This window comes from Muscardinus avellanarius, assembly GCF_963383645.1.
Source record: "Muscardinus avellanarius genome assembly, chromosome: 12".
Taxonomy (NCBI): domain Eukaryota; kingdom Metazoa; phylum Chordata; class Mammalia; order Rodentia; family Gliridae; genus Muscardinus; species Muscardinus avellanarius.
The window spans coordinates 1733206-1759050 of NC_137798.1; the positions used below are offsets into that span (position 1 = coordinate 1733206).

Here is a 25845-nt window from a genome sequence, read left to right on the forward strand (position 1 = left end):
ATAAGAGTTGGAGATAGCTCAAGTTGTGACCTTGTACCTGCTCCTTATACCTATAAGTATGCAATTCTACTTAACAAATGCATCACCAATTTGGTAACGGGCGCTTTGACAAACAACTGTTTTGAGGGTGCTAATGTCCCTAATGAGGAACTAAGCCCTAAGTCAAAGCTAACAACATCTACTAAGTCACTCCAAGTTATTAGCTATTAGTCAATTTTCAGATTAAAGCAGTGATTTCTCCCACCAGTGTGCATTTATCACACACTACCTACAGTCTCCTTGCTACAAGGGTGGAGCACAGAGGCGGCCTAAGGAGCAAGCACTTGGTGACAGGCCCTCCGGAAGCAAGACTGATTATTTTCCATTTGTTTTCCTTACATCTTATTGTCAAGAGTACCATAAAAACTAAGCAAATGTTACCAGACCACATGCCTAGAAAGAGACCAGAAAAAAAAAAAGAAAAGAAAAAGAAGCCAAGCGTGGCGATGCACACATGTAATCCCAGTACTCAGGAGGCTAAAACAGGAGGATTGCAGGTTCAAGGCCAACCTCAGCCACTTAATGAGACTCTATTTTGAAACAAAAATGCTGGGGCATAGCATGGAGGTAGAATGTCCCTGGAGTCAATGCTCAATAACAGAAAAAAAAAAGTCAAGAAAAAGAAAGGTGCCTCAAAGCAGATAAAAAAGCTACAATGCCACCACCTTAGAGACTACTGTCACTACAGTGGAGGTGTGTCGTGAGGCAAGGTATCCAGGAACTTCCTTCTCGCCTTTATCATCCACCTACAGAGCGGCAGGTATCAAGGTCCTTAGCAATCTTCCAAAGAAAGCTTCTGCGACCTTTCTGTCTTCAGATGCCCTAGAATAACATACCAATTTATAAGAATACCAGTTTTCTCTAATTTTCAAATAGTGTGACATTATTTTTCAGAGTAATTTTATGTTAGCCAGGTTTTTTTGTTTGTTTGTGTTGCCAGCTGAAAGCAACTCATGTGTCATACTGGCAGAAAATGAGCAACTAGAATTCCTCTCAGAAAAACAAACAGGAAATTTTCATCCATTAAGTGGCTGATAGCCATGCTAGGATTCAATCCATATGTATTGAAACCTCAGGGTCTGGACGGCCAGAGCAGTAAACCTGTGTTTCTCCTCTCAGTTTTACAAGTTCACTAATGATGCTAAAAGTTACCCATTCTTCAAAGATATCCATGTTCCTATCTCTAAAATAAGGAGTACGCTCATTAGAAATGCTCTAATTTTCTGAATTAAATTACTATGAAGCATTAAAAACCCTGCAGAAAAAAAAAATTCTTGACAAACAAGAAAAGAAAATCGGGCCTTTTCTTAACATGCCGCCAATACAGCCTTGGTTGTGACACAGCCTCTTCTTCCTCATGGAAGAAGACAGGCTGGAAAGACAAGGTCTAATTCTTCCTCTTATATCTCCCATGTGCAAGTGGACCTCTTGATGTTCCTGAACATGACAAAAATGTCTCCCAGGATCCATCAAGAATAAGGAAGAATCAGGGAAATTTCACTGCAGTAAATATAATCAATGTAGATCCTAGAGTGAAGACCTAGGATGGTGATGTATAGACAGGATGGAGTTTTACACCTCCATTTCTCAAATATTTTCCCAGTGGATGGTCAGTATATTCAGCCCAATGCTCGGCACCTAAAGCAAACAGATTCGTCACCCACTCCCAAACAAGCAAAGATTGTTGTTTACTCTTCACCTCCTTCTTTTATGAATTTCTACCTAACTCCAAATTTGGCGGAAAACTGATGGAAAAAAGTTTGCTTTTGAGGAAGGAAAGTACATTATGTGCTACTCATTGAGCTGGTTATTAATTTGGTTAGTGTCAGAAATCAGTAGGCTAGGACCCTCGGTTGAACACTTTTAAGGATATAATCAAATTGCTTACTTTGAATCAAACACAGAGTATTCGAGGCACTTTGTTTGACCAGCATAATGAAGTGTAACTGTGAGGATAGCTGTGTTCACAGAACATTCTGTGCAAAGATAGCTGAAGTCCATGAGACTTCTGACCATAGAGGAAATTGCTTTTTACACAATTGAAAATTGATCCCAAGCCCATGCTGACCCACCTCTTAAATGCAAGATGCAAGAAGACTCCCTAGGATATTAAACTCGGTCTAAATGTGCTTCAGTGAAAGGAGCAGAGTGGAGGACAGCGCTTTCCAGAGTGTGTTTTGAGGAAGAGTGGCCCCCAGAGGTAATGTGAAAAACCAGCTCCACGGTTAAAGGGTCTGGGAAGCTCAGTGTTTCCACTCTTTACAGACTTAAGACGCACATTAGCAAACTAGGGAATCTGAAAATTTCTACACAAGAAGAAATCCTGCTCTACTGCTAACCACAAAGTTCTTTTTTTAAAATAATGCATATTTAATGTCCCAGGAACCGTAATTTTCCAAATACTGAAGATGATTTATTTATTCAATCCTGTTGAATCATTGCTAGGTGTTAATAATGATAATGCTATGAAGATTGACAAAATGTGTCCTTACATACAAATTTCTAGAATGATGTGAGATACATGGGACCTGTGTGAATCACAATAATTTAAGCGTTTAAATTACTTCAGTGAGAAGGTTAAAGCTTTTTTTTTAAAGCTATTTGAAATTTACTTCTTCACTCAAAAGAATATCCACTCTTTCAAACAGACAGTATTTCAGGGGAGCATACGGGTGTGCTATTTTGACCATGGAAGACATAGAGAATTTGTCATTGGCATTCAAAAGGAAAGCGATTATGTCACTCCCCCCATTCACAAATCTTCAATAGGTCCCTATTACCTACCAAATCAAGCACAAATTCCCCAGGCTGCTATTCAATGCCCTGCACAATATAGACCCAATCCTCCATTCAAAAAAATAATTATTATTGAAGGCCTCTTACATTATCATAGCACAATGGAGGGGGGAGGGAAGAAGAAGGTGCCTATGAGCTGTCCTCAAGAATCTTACAGTCAAGCAGGATAATAAATAACCATGTATGATCACGACAGCACCGGGGAGCCCGATGTGTCCTAGGAAAGAATCAGGAAAATGTGCAGTGGGAGTTCAGAGGACAGGACTCAGTTCCAAGTAGAAGGAGGGGTCTGGTGGCAGCACTGAGGGCTGGGATCTGGGTAGGTAGATGCTCTTCTAGCTTCTGCTCATAATTTTTCTTTCCCAGGTACAAGTGTAGGCATTTCATTTTCTAAGTTCCTCATCATGCTCTCAGTTTAATAGGGGTCAGGTTTTTGTTTTGTTTTTGTACTGGGGATTGAGCCCATGGGCATCCTACCTCTAAGCTATGCCTCCCAGCTCCCCCTCCCCTTTTAATTTTTTGTTTTGAAATAGGGTTTCACTAGGTTGCTGAGAGTTTCTTTAAGTTGCTGAGGCTGGTCTCGGAATTCAGCTCTTTCTCTCTCAGCCTGCCAAGTATTGGGATTACAGGCATGTACCACCACCATGCCCAGCAAAAGGGGCAGTTTTAAATTAAAAAAAAAAGTGATAATGCTTACTTAGTATAAGTTAAATATAAAATCGTTGCCACTTTACATAATTTAATTCCTACCCCTCAAAGTCTATTAAGTTGGGTATCATTTATTACCCTCACTGTGTAGATATAAAGTGGAGGATAGTAGACTTGACTATGGCAGGAGAGAGATCTGAGGACTTAAATGCAGGCAGGCCAATGGCACAGGCCGCATCTTTAACCAGTGGGCTACACTGCCTTTGAGCATGTGTCCCAGGAAGAAGCATTCTTCACCAACACGCTCGATCATTCCCACGTCAGCAACTCTGCATGTGCACATGGGATCTCTACCAGCTGACATATATCTATACTTTAAAATTCATGGCAAGCAAATAAGCAGCTATCTGGACTATCTGGCACCTCCGCCGCGGGAGAGCCTGCCTGCTTTTCTCTTCCTTTCTTCCTTCTTTTCACAAGCGATCTCTCTATCAGTTCTCCTTCCTCCACCTCTACTGCCCTGGGCTTGATTCAACCCTCATCTGTCTTTTCAGACTATTAATTCTTGTTTCCCTGAAATGCACTTCCCATATGCAACAAAAGCTATTTAAAAGCTGTAGATATCACCACGAACTCCTCTTGCTTAAACTTCTTTAAGGGGATCCCCATACCACAAAGCAGGGTTTTCCTGGGAACACGGGTTAACAATTCAGATTCCTAGTGATTCTCCCTAGAAAATCCTGATTTGGGATGGCTGTGGTCGGCCTAGCAATCTGTATCTACATGCATGTTAGGAGTGTCATACCACCAGGAAAGTTTAGTAAACAAGGCTCTATAGGATTAGGTATAAGCTTCTTAGCCTGGTAAATAAGGATCTTCATGTCCAGCCCCACTAGCCTCTCCAGTCTCCCTTTTCACCAGGCAGTTTTACACAAACGGCAATACCAGTCTCTTGCTGCTCTGTGCATACCCTGCAGCTGCACATTTCTGGGCCTTTGCATAGTCTGTCCCATCTGCAACCCACACTCTCCTTACTTTGTTTACCTAGAAACACACCATGAAAGTCATCAAAAAAAAATTTTTTAATACTGTGTATTGAACCAAGAGACACTCTACCTCTGAGCTACACACCCAGCCCTATTTTATTTTTTATTTTGGAACAGGGTTTTGCTAAGTTGCTGACAGCCTCCCTTAGTTGCCGAGGCTGGCCTGAAACTGTGACCTTCTTATCTCAGCCTCCCAAATACCGGGACTACAAGAGTATATCACAACCATGCTCAGTGATCAAAACCTTCTCAGTGCTGTGAAGCCTTCCACAGATACGTCAGATAGCATTAATCACTTCTTTTTCCAAAATATCTTACAACCTGTCTGTTAAATGTAATGCTAGAGGCACACATATTTATTTGTTTACTTATGGCATTTATTACTGAGTAGCACAAATTCACGGAGAAAAAGGACCACATCTTATTTGCATTTATATCCCTACTCCCTAGAACAGCGCCTAGAACCAATTATATGGTCAATAAATTAATGAAAAAAATTATTTGGGTTCCATTGTTATCAGCAAGAGACTTTTACCTCTTTGTATGTGTGTGTGTGTGTGTGTGTGTGTGTGTGTGTGTGTGTGTGTGGTACTGGGGTTCCTGGAAACTCTTCTACCTCCAGGCTACACTCCCAGATCTATTTTATATTTTTATTTGGAAACAGGGTCTCTTAAGCCAGACAGGTTGGCTTTGAACTTGCGCGATCCTCCTGTCTCGGCCTCCCAAGCGTGGGGATTACAAGCGTGCGCCACCACGCCCAGCCCTAGCAAGAGACTTTTAAAAAGCCAATATATAGGACTGAGGATATAGCTCAATGGTAGATGCTTCCTGGCATATACAAGGCCCTGGGTTCCATCAACACAAAAAGAAAATGAAAAGGGGGAGGGGGAGAAAAAGCAAAAGCAAAATGAATAATTAACTAAAAGCCAATGTTTATTAAACAGACGACCACCCTAAGAGATAGCCATTATCCCTGTCTTACAGGTGGACAAGCTAACATTCAGGAAATTTTCTGCTTGGAAGTAACAGGGTGCAAAGGAGTGCTTGGATCTGTTCCCAAACTGCCATTCTCTCTTCACTAGGCTGTGCCCTCAGCATCAGCAAACCTTCCTCAATCCAGGCTCCCGGCAAGTTCTTATCTGCCCCGCATGAGTTATTTGTGTACTAGCCCTGGTGCCCTCAATTCCTGGGAGAGGGAAAGCCACTGAAGATGTGGACTCTTGGTTTGCACATTTTAATTCTCAGGGTGCCTTGCTCAATGCAGATCTCTCTACTGAACTTAAAGCAGCATACACTGAGCTGAGGTGGGGGAGAGCTGCCTGTCTCCACACAAGTACTATACCTTACCTCTGTGTCCCACAGGCTGTCAGAAAAGGACAGTACTTGTGAGGCTGAGACAGGAGGATTGTGTGCTCCTGGACAGCCTCAGCTACTTTGTAAGACTCTCGGCAACTTACTGAGACCCTGTTTCAAAAATAAAAATAAAACTTAGGGCTGGAGGTGTAGCCTAGAGGTAGAATGCCCCTGGGTTCCATTCCCAGTACTGAAAAAAAAAAAAAAAAAAAGAACACCCATGAGACAGATTCCATAAGCTTCCCATAATCTATGACTTATCAACTTTCCTCCGTCACTCACATTCAGAGCACAGAAAATTTGGAAGTTTTATTTTAGTGGATGGCATTTGTTACAAATGTTAGTTGGAAGAAGAAATCAAAATTTTACACTCCTAGTCTACTTTGGTAAATCTTTATTTTTTTTTTTTAAAAGGGAGTTCTTGGTTTCAAGGCAATAGTAACATCTCTACATTTTAAGAAGGGGTAAGAATTAAGTGCTTTGATTAGGCAAATATTATGCTGACTGGAGGTAATAGCTATATATTCTGTATGAATTAATAGTTTTTAAGTGATTAGAACTCAAGTCACTTAAATAAACTTAACTGTAAAATTCTCTTGATAATTAGATTTTCTGGAATGATTTAGAATACATTTCTGAAGAGTGTAGAGTCCAGACCTCCATAATGATTATCTGTCTTTAGGGGTTGGGGGGGGGGCATAAGGTCTGTGCCTATACTCCTCCAGGGGCATTCTACATCCCCAGTGCTATTTTAGTTTTTATTTATTTTGCGTTTTTTTTGGTGGTACTGGGGATTAAATCCCAAGTCATTCTACCTCCAAGCTATACCCACAGCCCAATTTTTATCCTTTATTTTGAAACAGGTTGTCACTAAGTTGCAGAGGGCCTCACTAAGGGGCTGAGGTTGCTCACAAACCTGCCATCCTCCTGTCTCAGCTTTTTAAGTATTGGGATTATAAGCATGTGCCACCATGCCCAGTTTATTTGTTATTTTTAAACCAGATCTCACTAAGTTACCCAGCAGGGCCTCAAATATGTGATACTCCTATCTCAGCCTCCCAAGAAGTAAGATTACAGTTACCACTGAATCAGGTTAATGACTATCATGTATTGTCCTACCTGTGAAGTATAGAAAATCCAACAGAGAGTTCTAACTAGATAATGGAGAAGTTGCTTGTGTTTATCAAATGTCCCTCATGCTCAGGAAACGGAACGCTCTTCTGATAGTAGGATCTCCACCTATGTGTTTTTTGTTTTTTTCTGCGGGTCTAGGGGTGGAACCCAGGGGCATTCGACCTCTGAGCTACACCTCCTGCCCTATTTTTTATTCTTTATTTTGAAACCGGGTCTCACTGAGTCGCAGAGGGCCTCACTAAGTAGCTGAGGCTGTCCGCGAACCGGTCTCAGCCTCCCGAATGCTGGGATTATAAGCGTGCGCCACCACGCCCGGCTTCCACCTATGTGTACTACATTTTAATTGTGGCATTCTACTACCTTGGAAAACAGACTCTAATGCCTAATTATTTTCTAGACAAACTGAGAAGGAAAAAATAAAAGCTCTCCTGAAACAAAAGCAAGAAACAGAAAATTTTATGTCACTACACATTTTAAATCAAGGATATAAAAAGGGTTCATGTTATACCTCTGATGAAAAACTCTTCCCCTCTCTATGCCAAAAGGCAAAGTAAATGGTAAAATAAAAAATAAACCCCATGAATGTAAACATAGGATTCGTAGAGCTTAAATTTAAAAGCCCACCTAATTTCATCTTATTTTACAAGTGAGCAAAAGTCCAAAAAGATTAAGGGACACATCCAAGGTCACACAGCTCATTAGTGTCAGCACAGCCAGAGGAGAAGAGGAATAAAGGAACTAACAGTTACTGGTTCCAGGCAATGCGATGTGCTTAACACATGGAATCTCGTTTAATATAATTTTCGGGACAACCTCGAGGGCAAGCAGGTTTCCCTCCATTTTGCAGACAGAAAAATGGACTCTAACAGACACTGAAGAAAAATAGGATTTAAACCCATGTCTGTCTCTAGATCTGTGCCATTTTCTTTTTTGGGGGGTGGGGGGTGGTACTGGGGATTGAACCCAGGAGCATTCTACCTCGAGCACATACCTAACCCCTTTTTATTTTGAAAAAGGGTCTCGCTAAGCTGCTGAGGCGGGTCTTGAACCTGCAGTCCTCCTGTCTCAGACCCCCAAGTACTGGAATTATAGTCATGCACACCCAGCAGTCTGTATCCTTTTCAATACAACCCTGATGTTAGAGGCTAGGCTTCTTGACTCAAAGTTCAAGATCCTAGACAGTAAGCAACCTGTACAAATAAAAAGGAACTCACTACAAAGTTTTGGCATTACCAAAAATAATTATACATGCCTAAAATCAAATACTGAAAAACTGAAAGACATATGTAGGAAATCAGCAAGAACAACAGGTGGAGCCTAAAAATTCAAAAATGACTTCCAGCCTCCTTTCCCTGTGTGAGAAGATCAGTGATGTTCCCCAAGGTCAAGCCCATCCTAAAGAAGGAGGTCAAGCAAAATGGCCTGGAGTCCATCATGGGAAACTATGTGCCACATTAAGCAATTCCCCTAATTAGATTCACATTATGTTTAAAGACATAAGCCTATATTATCTTGTATAGATAGCATAATGAGAAGAAATCTCATCTCCACATTCTGACCATACGTACACAGTTTAAGACAACATGAAAGGGCAAATGAGGCAAATCGGAAATTTAAGAGCCTACCTATCTCCCAAAGAATTGTAAGTTTGAGTTGATGGTCTGTTAACTTGTCTTAGGCAGAAACAAATACAACAAGATTTTAGTAAACCAAAATAATGCTTATCCCTCGAGGATCTAATGGAAGTCTAACAAATGTATCAACACATTCCAAACAGTTCACTTATGTCCAGGCAAATGTCACAAAATCGATAGGCACAAAGTTTGGGTTGATTTGCCCATCTTAAAAAGAAAAAAAGAGGACATCTGTAGAGTCTTTATAAATTCAAAAGTGACTTGCTAATGATAGAGAATTGAGTAAGTGATAACCTTTACCTGGGGAAAAAACATAGCAAGCCAGAGATAAAAGAGAGAGACCAGAACCAAAGGCTACAATGACAACCTTAGGTGAAAGAACTTCTCTCAGGAGTGCAGAGAAAGAAGCACTAGACTACCTGGGCTTCCAGAGGGGGAGATGACGTTAGAATAAGATTTCTTGCTTTTTTTTTTTTTAACTAGAGGCAGAACTCAGAGGCATTTGCCTCCACCCAATACCCACAGCCCTATTTATTATTTTATTGATTGATTGTTTGATTAAATTATTTTACTTTTGGTGGTACTGGGATTGAACCCAGGGTCATTCTGCCTCTGATCTATACCCCCAGCCCTATTTTCTATTTTTTTTTTCTTTCTGAAACAGGGTCTCACTAAGTTGCAGAGGGCCTCGCTAAGTAGCTGAGGCTGGCTATAAACCTGCAATCCTCCTGTCTCAGCCTCCCAAATACTAGTATTTTACAAGTGTGCGCCACCATGCCTGGCTTACTATTTTATTTGAAACAGTTTCTCTCTAATTGGCTAAGAATCTAAGTTGCTCACACTGGCTTCGGACCTATGATCCTCCCGTCTCAGCCTCCAAAGACTGGGATTACAATGTGGACCACCACGCCCAGCAGAGAATAGGATTTTCCCCAGCCCAAGTTCCTAGGTAGAAGACAGGCGAGGACATGGTCCCTGTAGATCTCCTTCCACAATTTCCCTTGTCAGGACCTCGCTTTCCAGGAAGCTGAGGGGCCTTGTCTCTGTACAGCAGCGGTACTAAACTGGTCCACTTTCATTTTATTGAGGAACTAGGTTTCCATGAAACTCCATAGTTGCTTTCTTGCTGGGCACTAGAAAAAGAGTGCGCATCTCAACACTACCCAGGAATAAGTTTTAGCAGACCAAAATGGTTTCTATTATTGTCTGCTATGACACAAAAAAATATTTTTCGAGGTCAAATTAAAAACAGATGTCAATACGTAAAGATGAATGAAAAGTTCTTCTCCCACAACTACCACAAACAAACAAACAAACAAACCACCAAGCAAGCAATAAGAATGTCAAGAAATTCCCTGGGCCGGGGAGTAGAACAAGGGGAGAAAATAACTGCGTCATTACAGACTATTCCTCTGAAGCCAAGTAAAGACAATGAAGAGAAAACCAGAACATGTGTATTACAATGTACAGCACCGTAAGGCTGTGTTGGGCGCTCTGGAGGGCTTCAACAAGTACTGCTCTGCCAAAAATCAATTGAAAAATCAGCATGATAACAGAGCTTGAGTTGCCCTATAATAGCCTTAAGACCCCCAAGGCTATTCGAGTCCCTTTCATCTGCCACACAACAGCCTCTGGGGGGACCTCACTCCCCTCCCCAGTACTGCGCCCCTCTGCATTTCTTACCGCTCGCCCTCCCTTATAAAGGGTGGCCGACAAGGAATGATGATGTTTTCAAGTGGTTTCTGAGAATTTTTTCCTTTCTGCTTTATCCTTGATCTTCTCTTGACATCTGCACTCAAATGCACCCTACGCTATCAGTCCTCGCCGGTTTCCACAATATTAAATGGCCAGCCGTGCTCTCCGAGTCACCTGATAAGCAATGGTCTCGTATTCTGAGTGCCTTAACTAACATCCTTTACAACTGCCCCTTAATAAAAATCCCAGTTCGGGCTTATGCAAATGCAACATGTAAGCAAGCCACAGCATTGTTATAAATATACATCTATATTTCATTCCAAGATTTCATCTGAATATTTCTTCAATCACTTCCCCACAATGTCTGGTTCGTTCAATTTATATTTCTACTTGGCATTTGGTGTAAAGCCCCAAAGATAAGATACATCTGTCCCTTAGTCACAGATCTTGGCATTTTTACCTTAACTCAATCGTGAAATGATGGGTTGAAATTACCTTGCTTATTAGCAGGATTTCCTCATAATAAAACGTTTTATTTCCAAACTTCCAAATTTGACATGAGATGCACCAACTCGGTAGTGACATATCAAAGCTCATGGAGGACGGATGAACACACTGATCCGCGTGCGGGAGGAAAAGCTAATTGGAAGTCAGCTTCTCTGTGATTATCAGCTTGTTTATGGGGAAGGAGGCTCTGCTGAATGGCACTGTAAATTCAGCCCTGATTATGGCGTTAACACCAGAGCTCATTTCCACACGCTTCCCGAAAGCCCCCCACCCGATCCATTTTGTTTAGCTATAAAGGGTTGTGCACTGTTTGAGAGAATGACAGTTTTGCATGCTTTGATTTCCTCCAGTTTCGGGAAAAATTAATCAGTTGCACAAGCCAGTTGTCAGATTTCACTCCCCTCATGGCAGAAAGCACACATATTCATTGTCTGCTATAAGAATAAATTTTAGTAATTTTTCCCCATGTCAATATGAATATTAGACTGACCCAATTAATATGAATTGCCTCTATGCTGCTGGAACAGACAGTGCTACAGAAAGAGCCATTTGCACAACCTGTTCATGATTATGGGCCATAAGGACACAAAGATGGCACACACATTTGCGGACCATCTGAATTCTTATACGGAGAGGGGCGGGGGAGGGGGAGCAGCATGACGTTCGCTTGACTGTCGTGGGTCATGTTTTTTAATCCAGAGTATTGGACATGTAACACAGCAACAAGAGCTGATCATTTTGTTTAATCACCTTTTGGATCTTTGCCAGATGGTCTCTATTGAGAGCGCTGCAAACAGAGAGAGATGAACTGCATCTAACACGCCACCAGAGCTTTCCCGTAAATGTCTGAGAACTGATTCCAACAAGAATTTAGTCTCAGAGCAGAAAGGGATACATTTAAAAACTATGTGCATTAACTATACTTTTCCCCATAGAATCCTCACTTGGCATGAATAATTTACCCACTCTTATGCTAATGGGATCATGAAAGTATCCCTCTGTCTTTAGTGCAGCTATTCTCAGCTTTCAGTAATTACCCCACCCAGTGAAAATAACATGGCTTCTGCATAGAGAGGCCGGCTCGTACCTGACAATTAGATAGATCACGGAAGGGTCCAGAACTGGACAGACAGACCCTTGTAGCCCCAGGAGGAGAACAGCCACAGAGTAATGGGGTGGAATGTGTGGAAATGCGTGGGTCGTGAATCAGAAGGAAGGGGCAAAGAAAAGTTCCCCATTGTCAAGACTGGCTGTCTTTGACTTACTTTCTAGATTTTACTTAAAATAAAAACATGCTTCTCTTTCTATTAGTAAGTGTAAAAGACATTCGTGACCAGATCAGTTTTGAAGGGGGGGGGGAGGCAATCTCTAAGAAAAAGAACTACAGTTAGGGTTAAAGTACATCTGCGTCAAGTATTTATTCTATCGGAATTTTTTAAAAGCCAAGTAGCGGAAAATCTTTCGCATTTTGCTTTTTGGAGGGAAAATAATAAGGATTACCCCCACCCAAAATGAAAAAAAGAAAACACATTTTCCACCTCTGTCCACAAAACTCCATGTTAGGTAGGTTCACTGTGTAAAAATTATCGGGCTAAAACATCTGGGGAGGAAAGCTATGAAACAGCAGGGAACGTGGCTGGTTTATTGTTTATCTTTTGTTTATGAGGCAGTATTCAAGTTTAATTACTACTCTAAATTAAACTCTAACTGGCATCAGGAGACATCCCCTTACATGACTAAGTTAAAAAAAAATCTAGAAATCCCAACTCCAGGTTTTTCAAGTAAGTTGATACATATAGGAAGAAATTACTCAAAATTAACAGCAATTACAGAAAGCTTTTAAGCATTTATGGACACCATTACATGCTCCTAGAGCATTTATTTATTACCAGAGTTTAATTTTATTTCTAATGGTTACTATCCTAAAAAGTCCTAAGAAAATCAACAGAGATTGTTTGGGTGTTTGCTGGTGCTTAGAAGATGGTGTTCTTTTTTGTTTTAATGGGGAGAGGGGTGGAGAAAGGCCATACAATTTTAATATTCCATATACAACAGCTTTGACTGTGGCCATGTTCAGTTATCAAGTAAAGCCCCGAAAAAATTTATTATACAATTAGCGCAGGAAAGAAAAGAAATGTCACTGTATTTATCACAACAGTAAGTGACCAGGTTGGGATGAACTTAGCTCTAGGAAAAATAAAATTTAAAAGCAACTAGCAAAGGATTATGCCAGATGGCATCTGTCATATTGTATTTAGGGTTATTTTAAAGAGATTGCCGCCACTATGAAAACATTCCATTGACAGAGTTTTCCTAGACTGAGTAGGAAATCCCAGTAGAACATATTCAGGACCCATAGTAAGTGGGTTTGATGTTGTTTTTATTCCCCTTCCTACTTTAAATATATAACTAGAATATTTTGCAGGGAAAAATACCATCTTCTAACTCTGACACGTACTATAAACTCAAGAGCGTAACGCTATCTTAGACATTTGCTTATCTATATGCACTTACATTCACTGCTAAGGGGATATGTGTAGATCTCAGCATCATGGCTGCTAAAGAACTGTGTAATAAGTAAGTAAATATCCAGCTATGGAATTCTAGCCTCATTGCCTGGATGATAGATGGGGACATCAATGGAGGGGGCCGGTGGCAGAGTCGAGAGGACCTGCGCTGGCTCACACAGCCCTGTGTCCTAAAGATCAGAGCTCCATAGATGCTAAGAGTGCTAATGTATTTAGGTTGAACTGGGTCTGGCAACAGTATAGTTAACGTGTGTGCGGTTGTGCAGTGTGAGCTCAGCAGTTACTGGGCCAACTGTCTCGGTATTTCTGGGAATCCTGCCTATTCACAGTGCAGGGATTGTTCAATTGCTGCAAAATGTACAAAATGAATTTTACAAAAATGAATTGTAAGGAAGGCCCCATTACAACGATTTTACAGCAAAGATGTCAACATCAATTTTTCTTTCATGCATAGCTAATGATTAAAACAGCAATATTCCATTTGCCTAAGACAATTTATTTCATATTGGCACATCAAAATATTGAAATACAAAGTTATCTTTACTCTCCCCTTTTTATTCATTGCCACTGAACCCATACCATTGTTCAAACCAGGAAAAATAAAACAAACTTGGCACGAAATACTTAAAACAAAGGCTCATCAATATTCTCCAATTTGTCAACATCTCAATTACAGCACTGGAAAAAATGTAAATTTCATGTGCTCTAAACACTGAGGGGTCTATTCTCTTGCCAATTCACATGCGTAACTCCCATCAGCGTTAATGGGAGTTACACAAACCCATCAATAATAATAATACTTTGTACATATATTGTGCCTTTCAGCTAAGGAGCACAAAGTGCTCTAGGAACAAGGGGGCTGCTTCCTAGTCTCTACTCTGGCAAAATACACTATGCAATACAAAGCAGCTTTTGACTCAGCAGGTACAGAATTAGGGACCCCAAGCCTTATTATCAAGCCCCATTTTACTGATGGGAAGCCAGACACAAAGAGGGCCAGTTACTTCCCCAGAGCCCTGAATCTGCACCCTAATTCTATCCTTGAAAAACCAGATTTCCTTCCTCATTCTAATGTGGCTAACAAGACAAACGGCCTCCCCTTGGCTGCTTTTCGCAAGAGAAATCAGAGTGAATGAAAAGTCTGGTTCATATTTACATAGTTTACTGCTAGGCATGTGCTGTTGGAAAGACAGAGTAAAGTCATGCAGGCTTTACATTTTACCAACTTCATTTCTTACGATATTTTAAATTTTGACTTTTTTTTCTCCTTTCGGTTTGTTGCACAAACACTAAGGAGGAAAAGATGACCTTTCACCTGTGTAACCGTAGCTCTTTCACTATCAGGTCATAAAACGAGGTATTTTTAGGTTCCAAAGTCAAGATTTGTATGAATCATGATGGTAAAAATATTCACAAAAATTATAAAGTAACATAAATGCATGTATTGTTTTATAGCATATGGCTATTAAAGTTTAATTTAAAATGTGTATGAAAACATTGTATTTAGTACAATTCATCCCTATTTTTTCTGTTTATCATAATTTGTTTTGAAACTGAATCATTTTACAGTTTTCCATATGCCTGTCGTGCTAATAAATTCTAAATAAGCAAGAAAACTCTTTTCTGAGCTGCAAACTTGGTTTCCAATGAAATATTATAATCTATTTAATACAAAGAACATAAATTCTCCTCCCAGGTTTTCCATTACACATCAACCCTAAGATTTAACCTATGATAAGCATATGTGATTTCAGTCAATATCTCTGTTGACTTTGCCCTAAAGCAGATAATTAATCTTTCCCACTGCAAGCTACTCTGGACAGTTCGGAGGGACAAAATACCAGAGTACCCTGAAAACATGTTTAAAAGATTAATATGGTCATGAGTATAAAAAAATGTGTTCAAGTCTAGGCTTCAAAATTTAGAGGCTGCTGTTTAAAAAAAATGCACTCAAACATGTTTTTTGACCACTGATATAGTAAGATCAAGTAGGAAATTCTCCATGCCTGAACACTCTCTATTTTAAAGAGAGAGTAACTTTTTTCCTCTCAAACTGTAACACAGTAAAATGACTGACTTCCTGGGGCTACTACACATAAGCTACCGTGTCCATTCTTTAATCCTACAGAGATATGATTAAAGGCACACAGTCCTTCAGGGATCACATCCTTCAACGTGGGATCAGAGGGTCCGGCTACCCACAGCACAGAGGCTGACGGTGTAGATTGTTTCTACCCAATGTATCAGTCTCAGAGCGCTTCTCTTTCCTGACCAAAAAGACAACAGAACAAAACTAACCAAGCCAAATGATAAAACTCCATACTTTGCCTGTTACCATAACTTTGCCCTGCTCCAAACGTTAGGGTCGTCTCTCTCCCGCCTCCTCTCCTCTCTGGCCCTTCCTGCCATCCCTTTTGCCATAACTCAACTAACCCAACAGAACCAGTCAGTTTTAAATTTCAGTTGGGACCTTGGTGACCTGTTAATGAATCTACAGAGAGGAGAAAAACTCACAGTGTTGAGTTATGCCTGGTGTTGCTAGCTGACTTGGAGTCAGAAATGCTTGAAGCGTTAACGTAATTGCAAGAATGTGAAAAATGAAGCTCTGGGCTCCTGAGCAAAGAGAAAGGTCAAAGCCAGCCTCACACACAAGAAGTCTCTGGAAGATAGCCTCATTAGTTCATTAAGTCTGATCTTCCTTTCCACTTCTTTTGTACAATGTTTGGGGTATTTTGTTTTTATTAATAGACACGTTTCTCCCTTTGTGTTGCTGCAGTATGGGGTGGTGGGAAGGATGGAATAATAGAAAGCTTTTGGATTTAACCACGTTGGAAAGTCCACCGTAACACAGAACCACAGCTCAATCATTAAATTGCAGAGCCACTGGAATATATGTACAAGTTATCTTCAGACTGTCTTATAATTTAGTTTCCTTTATGTACAGCCCAGCTAGCATAATAGAAGCAGTATTCAAAACTTAAATATTAACATTTGAATATTTAAAATATTTGAATACTTGAATACTTAGAGTATTCCAAACAATTCACAAGTTCCACCACAGCTTGACATCTCTGTGGCCCTTGTAATGCACTTAAAGGTAGATTCTAATTTGAACCCATTTACTGGAAAGAATACTTTCCTAGATTTCTTCTAGAAACCCAGGAATTCAAAATCCCAGGCCAGAAACTTGGAGGCGAGAAGCCACCAACCCTTTACCAACCATCCCCCTTTAAAGGGCTTGTATAACCACAGTTCAAGCTGTTAAACTGGCCTCTACTTGGAAGCCTGTCTAATGCTTAAATATTGTGGCCATAAACATAGTCATAACAGAGATGAAATAGACCTAGGAGATCAGACACCATCTAATGTAAAATATTAAAAAGTAAAATCTATACACTCTTCTGGCCCACATTCAATAATGCATCTTCCTTTAAATTATCATTTTAGCCATAGACTAGTCATCCTTACCAATATATAATTGCTCTCTGTGCAATAGGTGAGTTTGAAATGGTAATATTTATTCTAAATTGCACTAGGCTTCCTTGGCATCTGGAGTTGACTTCTCTCCTTGCCCTCTGATTGTTCTAATTTTTAGGAATTGTGACAAAAGTCACCATGTCAGCTGAATGAAAATAGAGACAAATACTTTAGGAATTTCAAAATCTATCTTACCGAGATAAGGTTCCATATAAAAGTCCCCAGAATTTCTGGAGCCAATAAGAACAGAGTTCTCCATCTTACATGCTCTAGAGGCATAATTGCTCGACTACAGAGAATCGCCTAAGTTGATATTACAAGCAAAATGTCCTGTTTCTAGTATAATTCAAGCTACTAACTTAGAGCAGTAGAATAGGTCTATCCTTCCACTTACTCATACACATCCCACAAAGTGTAGAAAATCAAACTTGTGAAAAAAAATTGGCAGAACGAATCAATTGTTATTGCAATGCCTACTTAAAGATTAGACAGCTCAACTTGCTCTGATTTTTTAAAAGTAAGTTAAGAAGAGGAAATACTGTCTCCCTAAAATAGTAGCTGATTACCCTCCCGAACCTGCCACTCTGCTGTTTACACAGACAGATGTACTGATATCATAAAATACTGAAGTTATTTTAGTCATGCCTACTCGGGACAAGAACATGCTTGACCTTTTACCTTGCTCGCTGCTGTTGTCCCCGCTCTGGGAAGCATGGCCCCCACTGGAGGGTCCTGGGGTGCCTGCCGAGTGAGTTGAGGTGGCATCGTCATGGTCTCGCCAAGATGAAGGGTTCTGATGCCAGGATGCCAAGGAATTTTTCCACAGTTGCCATTTTAGCCATAAATAAAAAACCAAGAGGAAAGGTGCAGAGGAAGATAGAAAGAAAAAAAGTACATATATTAGTATTTGTGGAATGAAGCTAGTCTATTGCTTTTTTACAAAAAAAGAAAGATGCTCTAGAGTTTGAATGATGATTAGATCAGTGGATATATTTGTTAAAACTTTGAAATATACACTTTATTTATATTTGTTTGTTTGTTTCTATAGTACTGAAGATGGAATTCAGGGGCATTCTGCCTCTTAGCTGTACCCCCAGCCCTATTTTATTTTAATTTGAAATAGGGTCTTACTAAGTTGCTGAAGGCCTCTTTAAATTGCTGTGGCTGTCCTTGAACCTGTGATCCTCCTATCTCAGCTTCCCAAGTACTGGGATTATAGGCACGTACCAGCACACACAGCTGAAATATATGCTGGGTACTTTTTTTTTTTAATTACATACAAATTTAAGTCAGAATAGATTTATTTTTTAAAGAAAAAATTACCTAAAAATGTAAGTCCTTTTTATTTAACTTCTGTTATCTTGATCAAGGCACATTCTCCTAAGAAATAGGTCCTAATGCTCTTGGATGGTATATACTTTGGAACATTAACATCTATAAAATGCAATGACTCCCTTAAAATACAAATCACAGCCTCGAGATTGTACAGGACAGCCCTTCACAACTTCCAAATGCATTGCCCTAAGGTAGCCTGTATGAACTCTCAGACTTGTTATCAAGTGACAGATTGCATCACCAAACAGATGCAATGATATTAGTCATTGTGTCAGTACCAGATAAATTATCAAATTCTACTTCATTTGCACAAATAATAATTTTTAAAGTGAGACTAATACGAGCTATTTGCCTTCTAGCAAGCTGAGTAGGACATCCCCTGGCGCTTCCAGGAAGCTTTAAGGGACTGTGCAGCGATTTTCCCTGGAAAAGCTACTCGCTTCAGAGGACATGCAAGGAAAGCCCAGAGTTACAGCTCACGCTATTTTGCTGAGTATATTCTTCTCTTGTTCCTCCTCCCCTTTCCTGATCATTCCCAATACCCTGCTGTTGCTTAAAGGAAAACAGGAATTCTAATGTACAGGAAGGACTTTATCAGCACCACATGAAGGCAGGCAAGGGATGGAATTTCCTCTGGCAGAAACGGAGAGCAGGAACCACACATGAAACAAGGCTGCTGCCTTGAGGCCGGAGCTGTACACTTGTCACCTGTAAGCAAGGACTTTAGCTGGGCCCACTAACCTACAGGCAAGCGAACTCTCTGGGGGAGCAGGGGGAGGAGTGAAATGTTTTCAATATCAGTTTCTCAAATATACCGCTACTTCTGGTAAGTAGGACCCAGACAGATCCCATAAACATACAGGCAACATGCAAACCTCTTGATGACCTGAAAGTAAGCTTGCTATGTTGTATTACATATAGTTTATCAAGAAAAGAATCAGCGTGTCATTTCTCTCAGCACCAATGGATATACAACACAGAAACTGTTACCAAAGTAAACCCAGAAACCAAGACAAGACAAAATGAAGAAATATTCTTATCTGGAACAACAAGAGAATCCAGCTCCTCAGAGATCTGCTACAAACTGATTATAAATTAATATCTGGCATCTTTATGATGAAGTAACCCAGAGTGCTGTAGATTAATAATACCTATATTAAATAATGGTACTGGCAGTACAATCAGGCAAACAATTGATTAAAAATGAAAACTCTGAGCGGAGATTTCACAACCATAAATATGGCACAGGTATAGATTTCTAAAATAAAGATTTGTTGGGAAAAGTAGATTAGGGGATGAAATTGAGCAGAATAAAATAAAGACCAAGTTTCCTCTTGCCTGTATTAAGGCAAAGTCAGTCCTGTGAACTCTCTTGTATCTAAGTTAAAAACCACTCCAATGGTTTCAGGCTGAAGGCAGATAGAATACAGACACTCTTTAAGTCTCACAACATCTTCAGGTCAACTGTGGGCTGGATGGTAATTGAAAGAAGAGCTAGAAGCATTACATGAAAAAAAAAACAAAAAAAACAGAGCCTGGCATGGGTTTAGTCCTGCAACAGCAGAGAATAGAACCTCCTTCTAGAGTAACACAGTAACTGCAACACAGCCGCCTAAGCTAAACTTTTCAGTGCACACAGCAAGTGATGTTAATTTTATGCACTGCAGGCTTTTTATTAAGCCGGCTGCTATAAAAGCTCCTTACCCCTCATGAAAATTACAATAATTAGCCACTAACACCTCAACTATGTTTTAAGGCAAATGTCATCCAATGGCTGTTACATAATGGTTCAAAGGACGCTGGAACAAGTCATTCTGTTTAGACTCTGCAGCAATCTGAAAGGTTCCTGCAGAAGGACTTCCTGCAACTGGAAACACTGGTTTGTCCCTATCAGCCACACCTGGGATGAGTTTTATAGTTAGGCTTCATCCATTTACAGTGCGGGGTATGCCTTTTGATGGCTTCATATAGGAGATGTTTTCTAAAGAAAAAAACATAGGCGCATATCACTTTAAGAGCAATTGGTTCCTCCAAACACATTGGGTTTTTGGTTTTTACCTCAGTACCCAAACTTTCTCAAGTTCATTATCAAACCTCCTCTTTCCCTGTTTGCTCCCTCTTCTCCTTTTCCTCCCTCAAAGATGTTCCTCTGAAAAAGTCAACTTCCATTAAGTGTCTCAAGTATTAAATTCTAAATTTAGGGGATGGCATGAACTCGGGAGCCACTAATCTAGCTATCTAATTTGAAAAAGAAGAACAGCCGGGCATGGTGGCGCATACTTGTATTCCCAGCACTTCGTAGACAGACACAGGAGGATCGCAATTTGAAGCCAGCCCCAGCAATTTAGTGAGCGTGCAGCAACTTAGCAAGACCTTGTTTCCAAAAAAATAAAAAATAAAAAAGGCCTGAGGGTATATCCCAGAGGTAGAATGCCCCTGGATTCAATCCTCAGAACCACAAAAAAGGGAAGAATAGATCCCTCTAAGAACAAGTTACTCCAAGTTATTTGTACACAGCTATACATGGTGATTGGACCATATATAAAGGCACACATTGATAATCTGGTCGATTAAAACGATGGTCCTCCTTGTCATAAGAAATTTTAACCTATATGAATAGCATAGTACATTACCTATACTGCTGGGTTTTCCCCTTAAGTTGACTTTTATATCATGCCCCCTCCCCAATAGTTTCCAAGTTTACATCCTTCAAGAATAACTGCCTGGCTTTCTGCCAAATTATATGCAGAATTATAGTGAATTTTGAAACCAAAGTGGCGTACAAAAGCATGTAAAAACACATGACGTATGTAGAAAAATGAAAAGACGTGCTCTTGGTGTGCAGAAGTACGGGTGAGTATTCAGGTATGTGCATTCCACAATACACATCCTGTTCTCTAGCCAAAGGTATCATGAAGGCACCCCAGGGCAAGGAGGGAGCATGTTCCTATTCCCAACGGCTTTAATAATTGGGAGTCAAATATGGTACTCTTCTTGCTCTCATGTAATTGCGTTAAAGAGCAGTGTTACCAGGAGAAAAGCAGTGAATACCAAGTGGAGCGCAATAGAAGGAGATGGAAAATAAATACAGAGCTGGGTCTCCAGGGGCAGTGCTTTCTATTTGCTGGGCTACAGACTCACGGCTGATAATGCAAGTTGTAATTAATATAAAAGCAGGAGACAATATGGGCAGAGCTTGTAGGAGCAGGGCCACAGGAGAGCGCTCTGCTGCTCCTCTCCGTTCCTCATTTACACACAGCTTGCTCTAGAAAGCACAATTCTGTCAGTGCTTTCTCCCTTGAAAGTTAATTTTTTTTTTTCTCCTAGCACCGTCATCGAATTTTGCTAAATTCAGAAAACAGCGTAGAGAGGACAGGAGTAGCTGGACACTGGAAGCAAATCATATACACACCTCTCTTGTTGAGGTTGCCAATATGGGAGAATTGTAACATTTTCAACCAGAATGGTTGAGAGATCTGCCTATACGATAATACTTAATAAGTCCTGGAGTATCGGTGGTATTCCCGGTTCCAATTACAAAGGACACATGGTTCTTCCACAGGGTCACTGGGGTAAAATGTGTAAGAGTATTTCTAAACAAACACAAAATTGGGTGGGGAAGTAAAAATTATTAGGCTTCAAGGAGAAAAGAGAAGGTCAAGCCACATATAAGTTCTGTCTAAAAGTATCTGAAGCTCATTATATTATTATTATTATTATTATTATTATTATTATTATTATATTGGTATTGGGTATGAACCCAGGAGCATTCTACCTTTGAACTACACTCCTAACCCTTTTAATATAAAACAGGGTCTCACTAAGTTGTTGAGGGTCTCCTTAAATTGCTGAGATTGGCCTTGAACTTAAGGTCCTCCTGTCTTAGCCTCTCAAGAACTGGGATTACAGTCATACACCACTGCATCCAGTTCTGAAGCTCATTCTAGACTCTAAATGACAAGGTGATTCAGTGAATGTGGAAAGGAGAGAAGACATTGGATGGGAATGGAGACTCTACAGTGCCACCTCTAACGAGTGGCTCATGTGATACGAAGCAAATTATGCACTCCATTTCTCTCCGAAACATTTTTCTTATCTCCTTAAAATGAAGATGTTATACAAGAAAATCTCTAAGGTCACTTCTATTTTTTTTTTTTTCTGGTACTGTGGATATAACCCAGGGGCACTCACCTCCGAGCTACACCCCAGCCCTATTTTGTTTATGTTGAAACAGGGTCTTGCTGAATTGCAAAGGGTTTCACTAAGTAGCTAAGGCTTTCTGGGAACTGTGATCCTCCCGTCTCAGCCTCCCAAATGCTGGGATTACAAGTATTCACCACCATATCTGGCTCAGTCACTTCTATTCAAATCACTAAGAAACACTCGGGTTTTTTTTTTTTATTGCTTTTTGTTTTTTGGTTTTGGTCCTGGGGATTGAAGCCAGGGGCATTTTTTACCCCCATCCCTTTATTTAGTACTGGGGATGGAACCCTTCTACCTCCAGGCTACACTCCCAGACCTATTTTATACTTGATTTGGAAACAGGGTCTCTTAAGCCAGCGAGGCTGGCTTCAAACTTGCGCCATCCTCCTGTCTCCGCCTCCCAAGCACGGGGATTACAAGCGTGCGCCACCACGCTTGGCTATTTTTATTTTATTTTGAAACTGGGTCTCACTAAGTCACTGAGGATGGCCTTGAACTTTTGATTCTCCTCTTTCAGACTCCCAAGTCTGAGAACACACACAAGTACATAATATTATGCAAAAAATTATCTACTTGGAAAATGTGATAAAGTAACTCAGGACATGCATTCAGGAGAACAGAGTTAATAGTAAACACATAGAAAGATATTTTAACCAGCAAATGAAGAATGCAAAACTAATTTGACTTGATATATTTTAACAAGAAAGGGTAGATACACTTGCATCCATAAACGTAACTGATATCAAGTTACTTATTTACTATGACTTTATGATATTTTAACTCCTAATTAATAGTATAAGGAAATTATTTTTAAAATCAGATGAAAATGCCTATCCTGTGTTATTCAAGTCTACAAAAGTTAAAAATGCTATGGTTTGAATAAATGTTGGAATTCCAACTTTATTATTTTAAAGTTGACATAAGAACTCTGGAGACCTGTGTGTGCTTTCAGGAAAACCTGGACTCACTCTTTAAAAATGTAAATAAAGCTGGGGTTTTTTTTCCTCTCATCTTCCACTTCCACCGCTTTATTAAGCTTTGGGTAATAGGTGAGCAACTCTCACAGAAGTGGCAAGTATGTTTTGCAAAGGATTCTTCCATTGAATAGAGCATTTTAGAGAAGACAGAAATATCTTGGATTGTTAGCTTAATGCTATATCATGAAAAGCCTTTAATAATTTTGAATTGTGTTGGGATAGTCCATTGAACACTCACTATAAAGATAATTAAGAGAATGAATTCTAGCCAGGCATGGTGCTCATGCCTATAATCCTAGTATTTGTGAAGCTGAGACAGGATAAGTGCAGTTTCAAGGACTGCCTCAGAAAGTAGTAAGACTCTCATCAACCTAGTGTGGCCCTGTTTCAAAACAAAAACATAAAAAGTGCTGGGGGTGTAGCTTAGACGTAGAATACCCCTGAGTTCAACCCCCAGTACCAAAAAGATAAAAGAAAAAAGAAAGAAAATGAGTTCAAATAATGCCAATTTTACATCTGATAGTAAAATCTATGTAGTTGTCAAGGGTGCCTATGTTCAATTTTATTCGTCACAATTACATTGAAAACATACTTCAACTGTGCAACATAAGTGATTTAAATAGTATAATTATGCTTGAAGAGAAATTAAGAGGAAAGCTATCAACAGCCAGAAACTACGCAGACACAGTAACAGAAAATCCTTTCCCCCCTGACATGTCTCTTTGAATTGGTGGACAGAACTCAGAGGTTGAACGTTACAGGAATAGGTCCCTAGAGGCTTCGGATAACACACCATAACATCTAATCTTACACTACAACCTGAGAAACAAACAGAAAATACATCATACATATTACTAATATTATCAAGTTTTGCTATTCCCTCCTGATCTTCTAAAGAACAACCTCTTAAGCCTAAACCTTCTCCTCAATGTCATTCATTTTGAACTTTTGAGGTAGTAATAGAATTTCTTTTTGGGAACCAGTCCGTATTCTGTCAGTAACAAAATTCTGGCAATTTTTCCCTCTGACCTAACCCATTTTCGAAAACTGTATAGACAAACAAACTTGACATAATCAGAGATGAAAAAATCAACAGCAACAGCAACAACAAACAAAACAAAAACAAACAAAAAACCCACCAGCAGATCTTCATTCAAATTACAGCATAAAAGTTAAATTTTCCTTTATGGATGATGTTATCACAGCCAGTCATATTTTAGGTACCTGCCATTAACTGTTAATAGAGATATATTATATTTTCTTCACTCCCTACTTAATTCTTTTAAAGAAAAGTAAATGTTGACTAATAACTAGAAATAGCAATATGAATGTATAACTGTATATATTTCAAGCAAATAAATATGAAGATATGTTTCATTTGTTTGCACTAGATTTAGAGACTTGACCCAAAATTAGGTAAAACAGAATGTGGATATTACCTATTTTTCAGAAATACAATGACTAATAAAACCATAATCATTTCACAATAGTTTTCAAGTTGAAACTTTTTTAGAAAAATTGCTTTCTTGGCATGTTTATTTTAAACATGATTAATCTGAATGCCTGGGAAACTTAGCATGAACTACAGCTGGAAAACACAGTTCTCTTTCCTTTGACTATAGTATAGTTTTTTTCCCCTCGGTATCCCAAAGAATATTGTAATAGTAGCTTCCTACCTATACCTGTTACTCTTATGTTACAGTAAGAGTGCACAATAAAACTAATGAAATATTAAAATATAAGCATTCATTATGAACTTACTAAACACAATAAACAATAACCAGTTCTGAACATTTTACTTCCATTTAATTCCAATCTTCCTCTTATCCTTATGCATATCTGTGTTAATAATAAATATACAAATCCAGGATCCTCACTGAATATAAAGAATGCAAGGAAAAGACTATTGTGGTTGCCCTTTCTTTTAATGTATCATGTATCATATGAGATTATAAAAAGTAAAATCAGCAAGATTTACCAAGTAATAGTACATTAAATTTCTTTTTATAAGTCTGCTGATAATACTTGCTTTAAAGATATTTATATCCATTACCTTTACTCATTTATATTTTCAAGTTCTTTAATAAGAAAATCGAAACCTATATTGGTACTTAATATCTTGCCCTTGACGCTTCTCTCTGCTTTCCACTACACTGAATTACACACTTACTTTCTCTTGCTGTCATTGCCCACTCCTTTCTTAACACACACACACACACACACACACACACACACACACACACACACATGCACACGCACACACACAAACATACACACACTATAGTTAGATACCACTTAATAAGGATAGAGGTGTATGTGTTTTGGGAGTGTCAAACAGCTGTCACAAACTGTCACCTCCACCAGAGAAACCTTGGCACACAACAAATTAAACTACACTTCTTTTTTAGCTGTCATTATTCATAGCCAATAAGTTGAAATGCTTTCAGCATTTCATGTGCAAATAAAACCAGGA

At 39.5% G+C, this 25845-nt stretch overlaps 1 protein-coding gene across 6 annotated transcripts in view; it reads right to left on the reverse strand.

Moving 5' to 3' along the window:
* Nucleotides 1-25845, reverse strand: part of MEIS2 (Meis homeobox 2) — a gene marked incomplete at both ends in the record, with an annotated part of 226623 nt that overhangs the window by 193468 nt on the left and 7310 nt on the right. For all 6 annotated transcript variants that reach the window (XM_080706915.1, XM_080706914.1, XM_080706913.1 and 3 more), the window contains one exon: nt 17536-17650. In XM_080706915.1, the coding sequence (XP_080563041.1) occupies nt 17536-17650 (115 nt within the window). The remainder of the gene's footprint in view (nt 1-17535; nt 17651-25845) is intronic.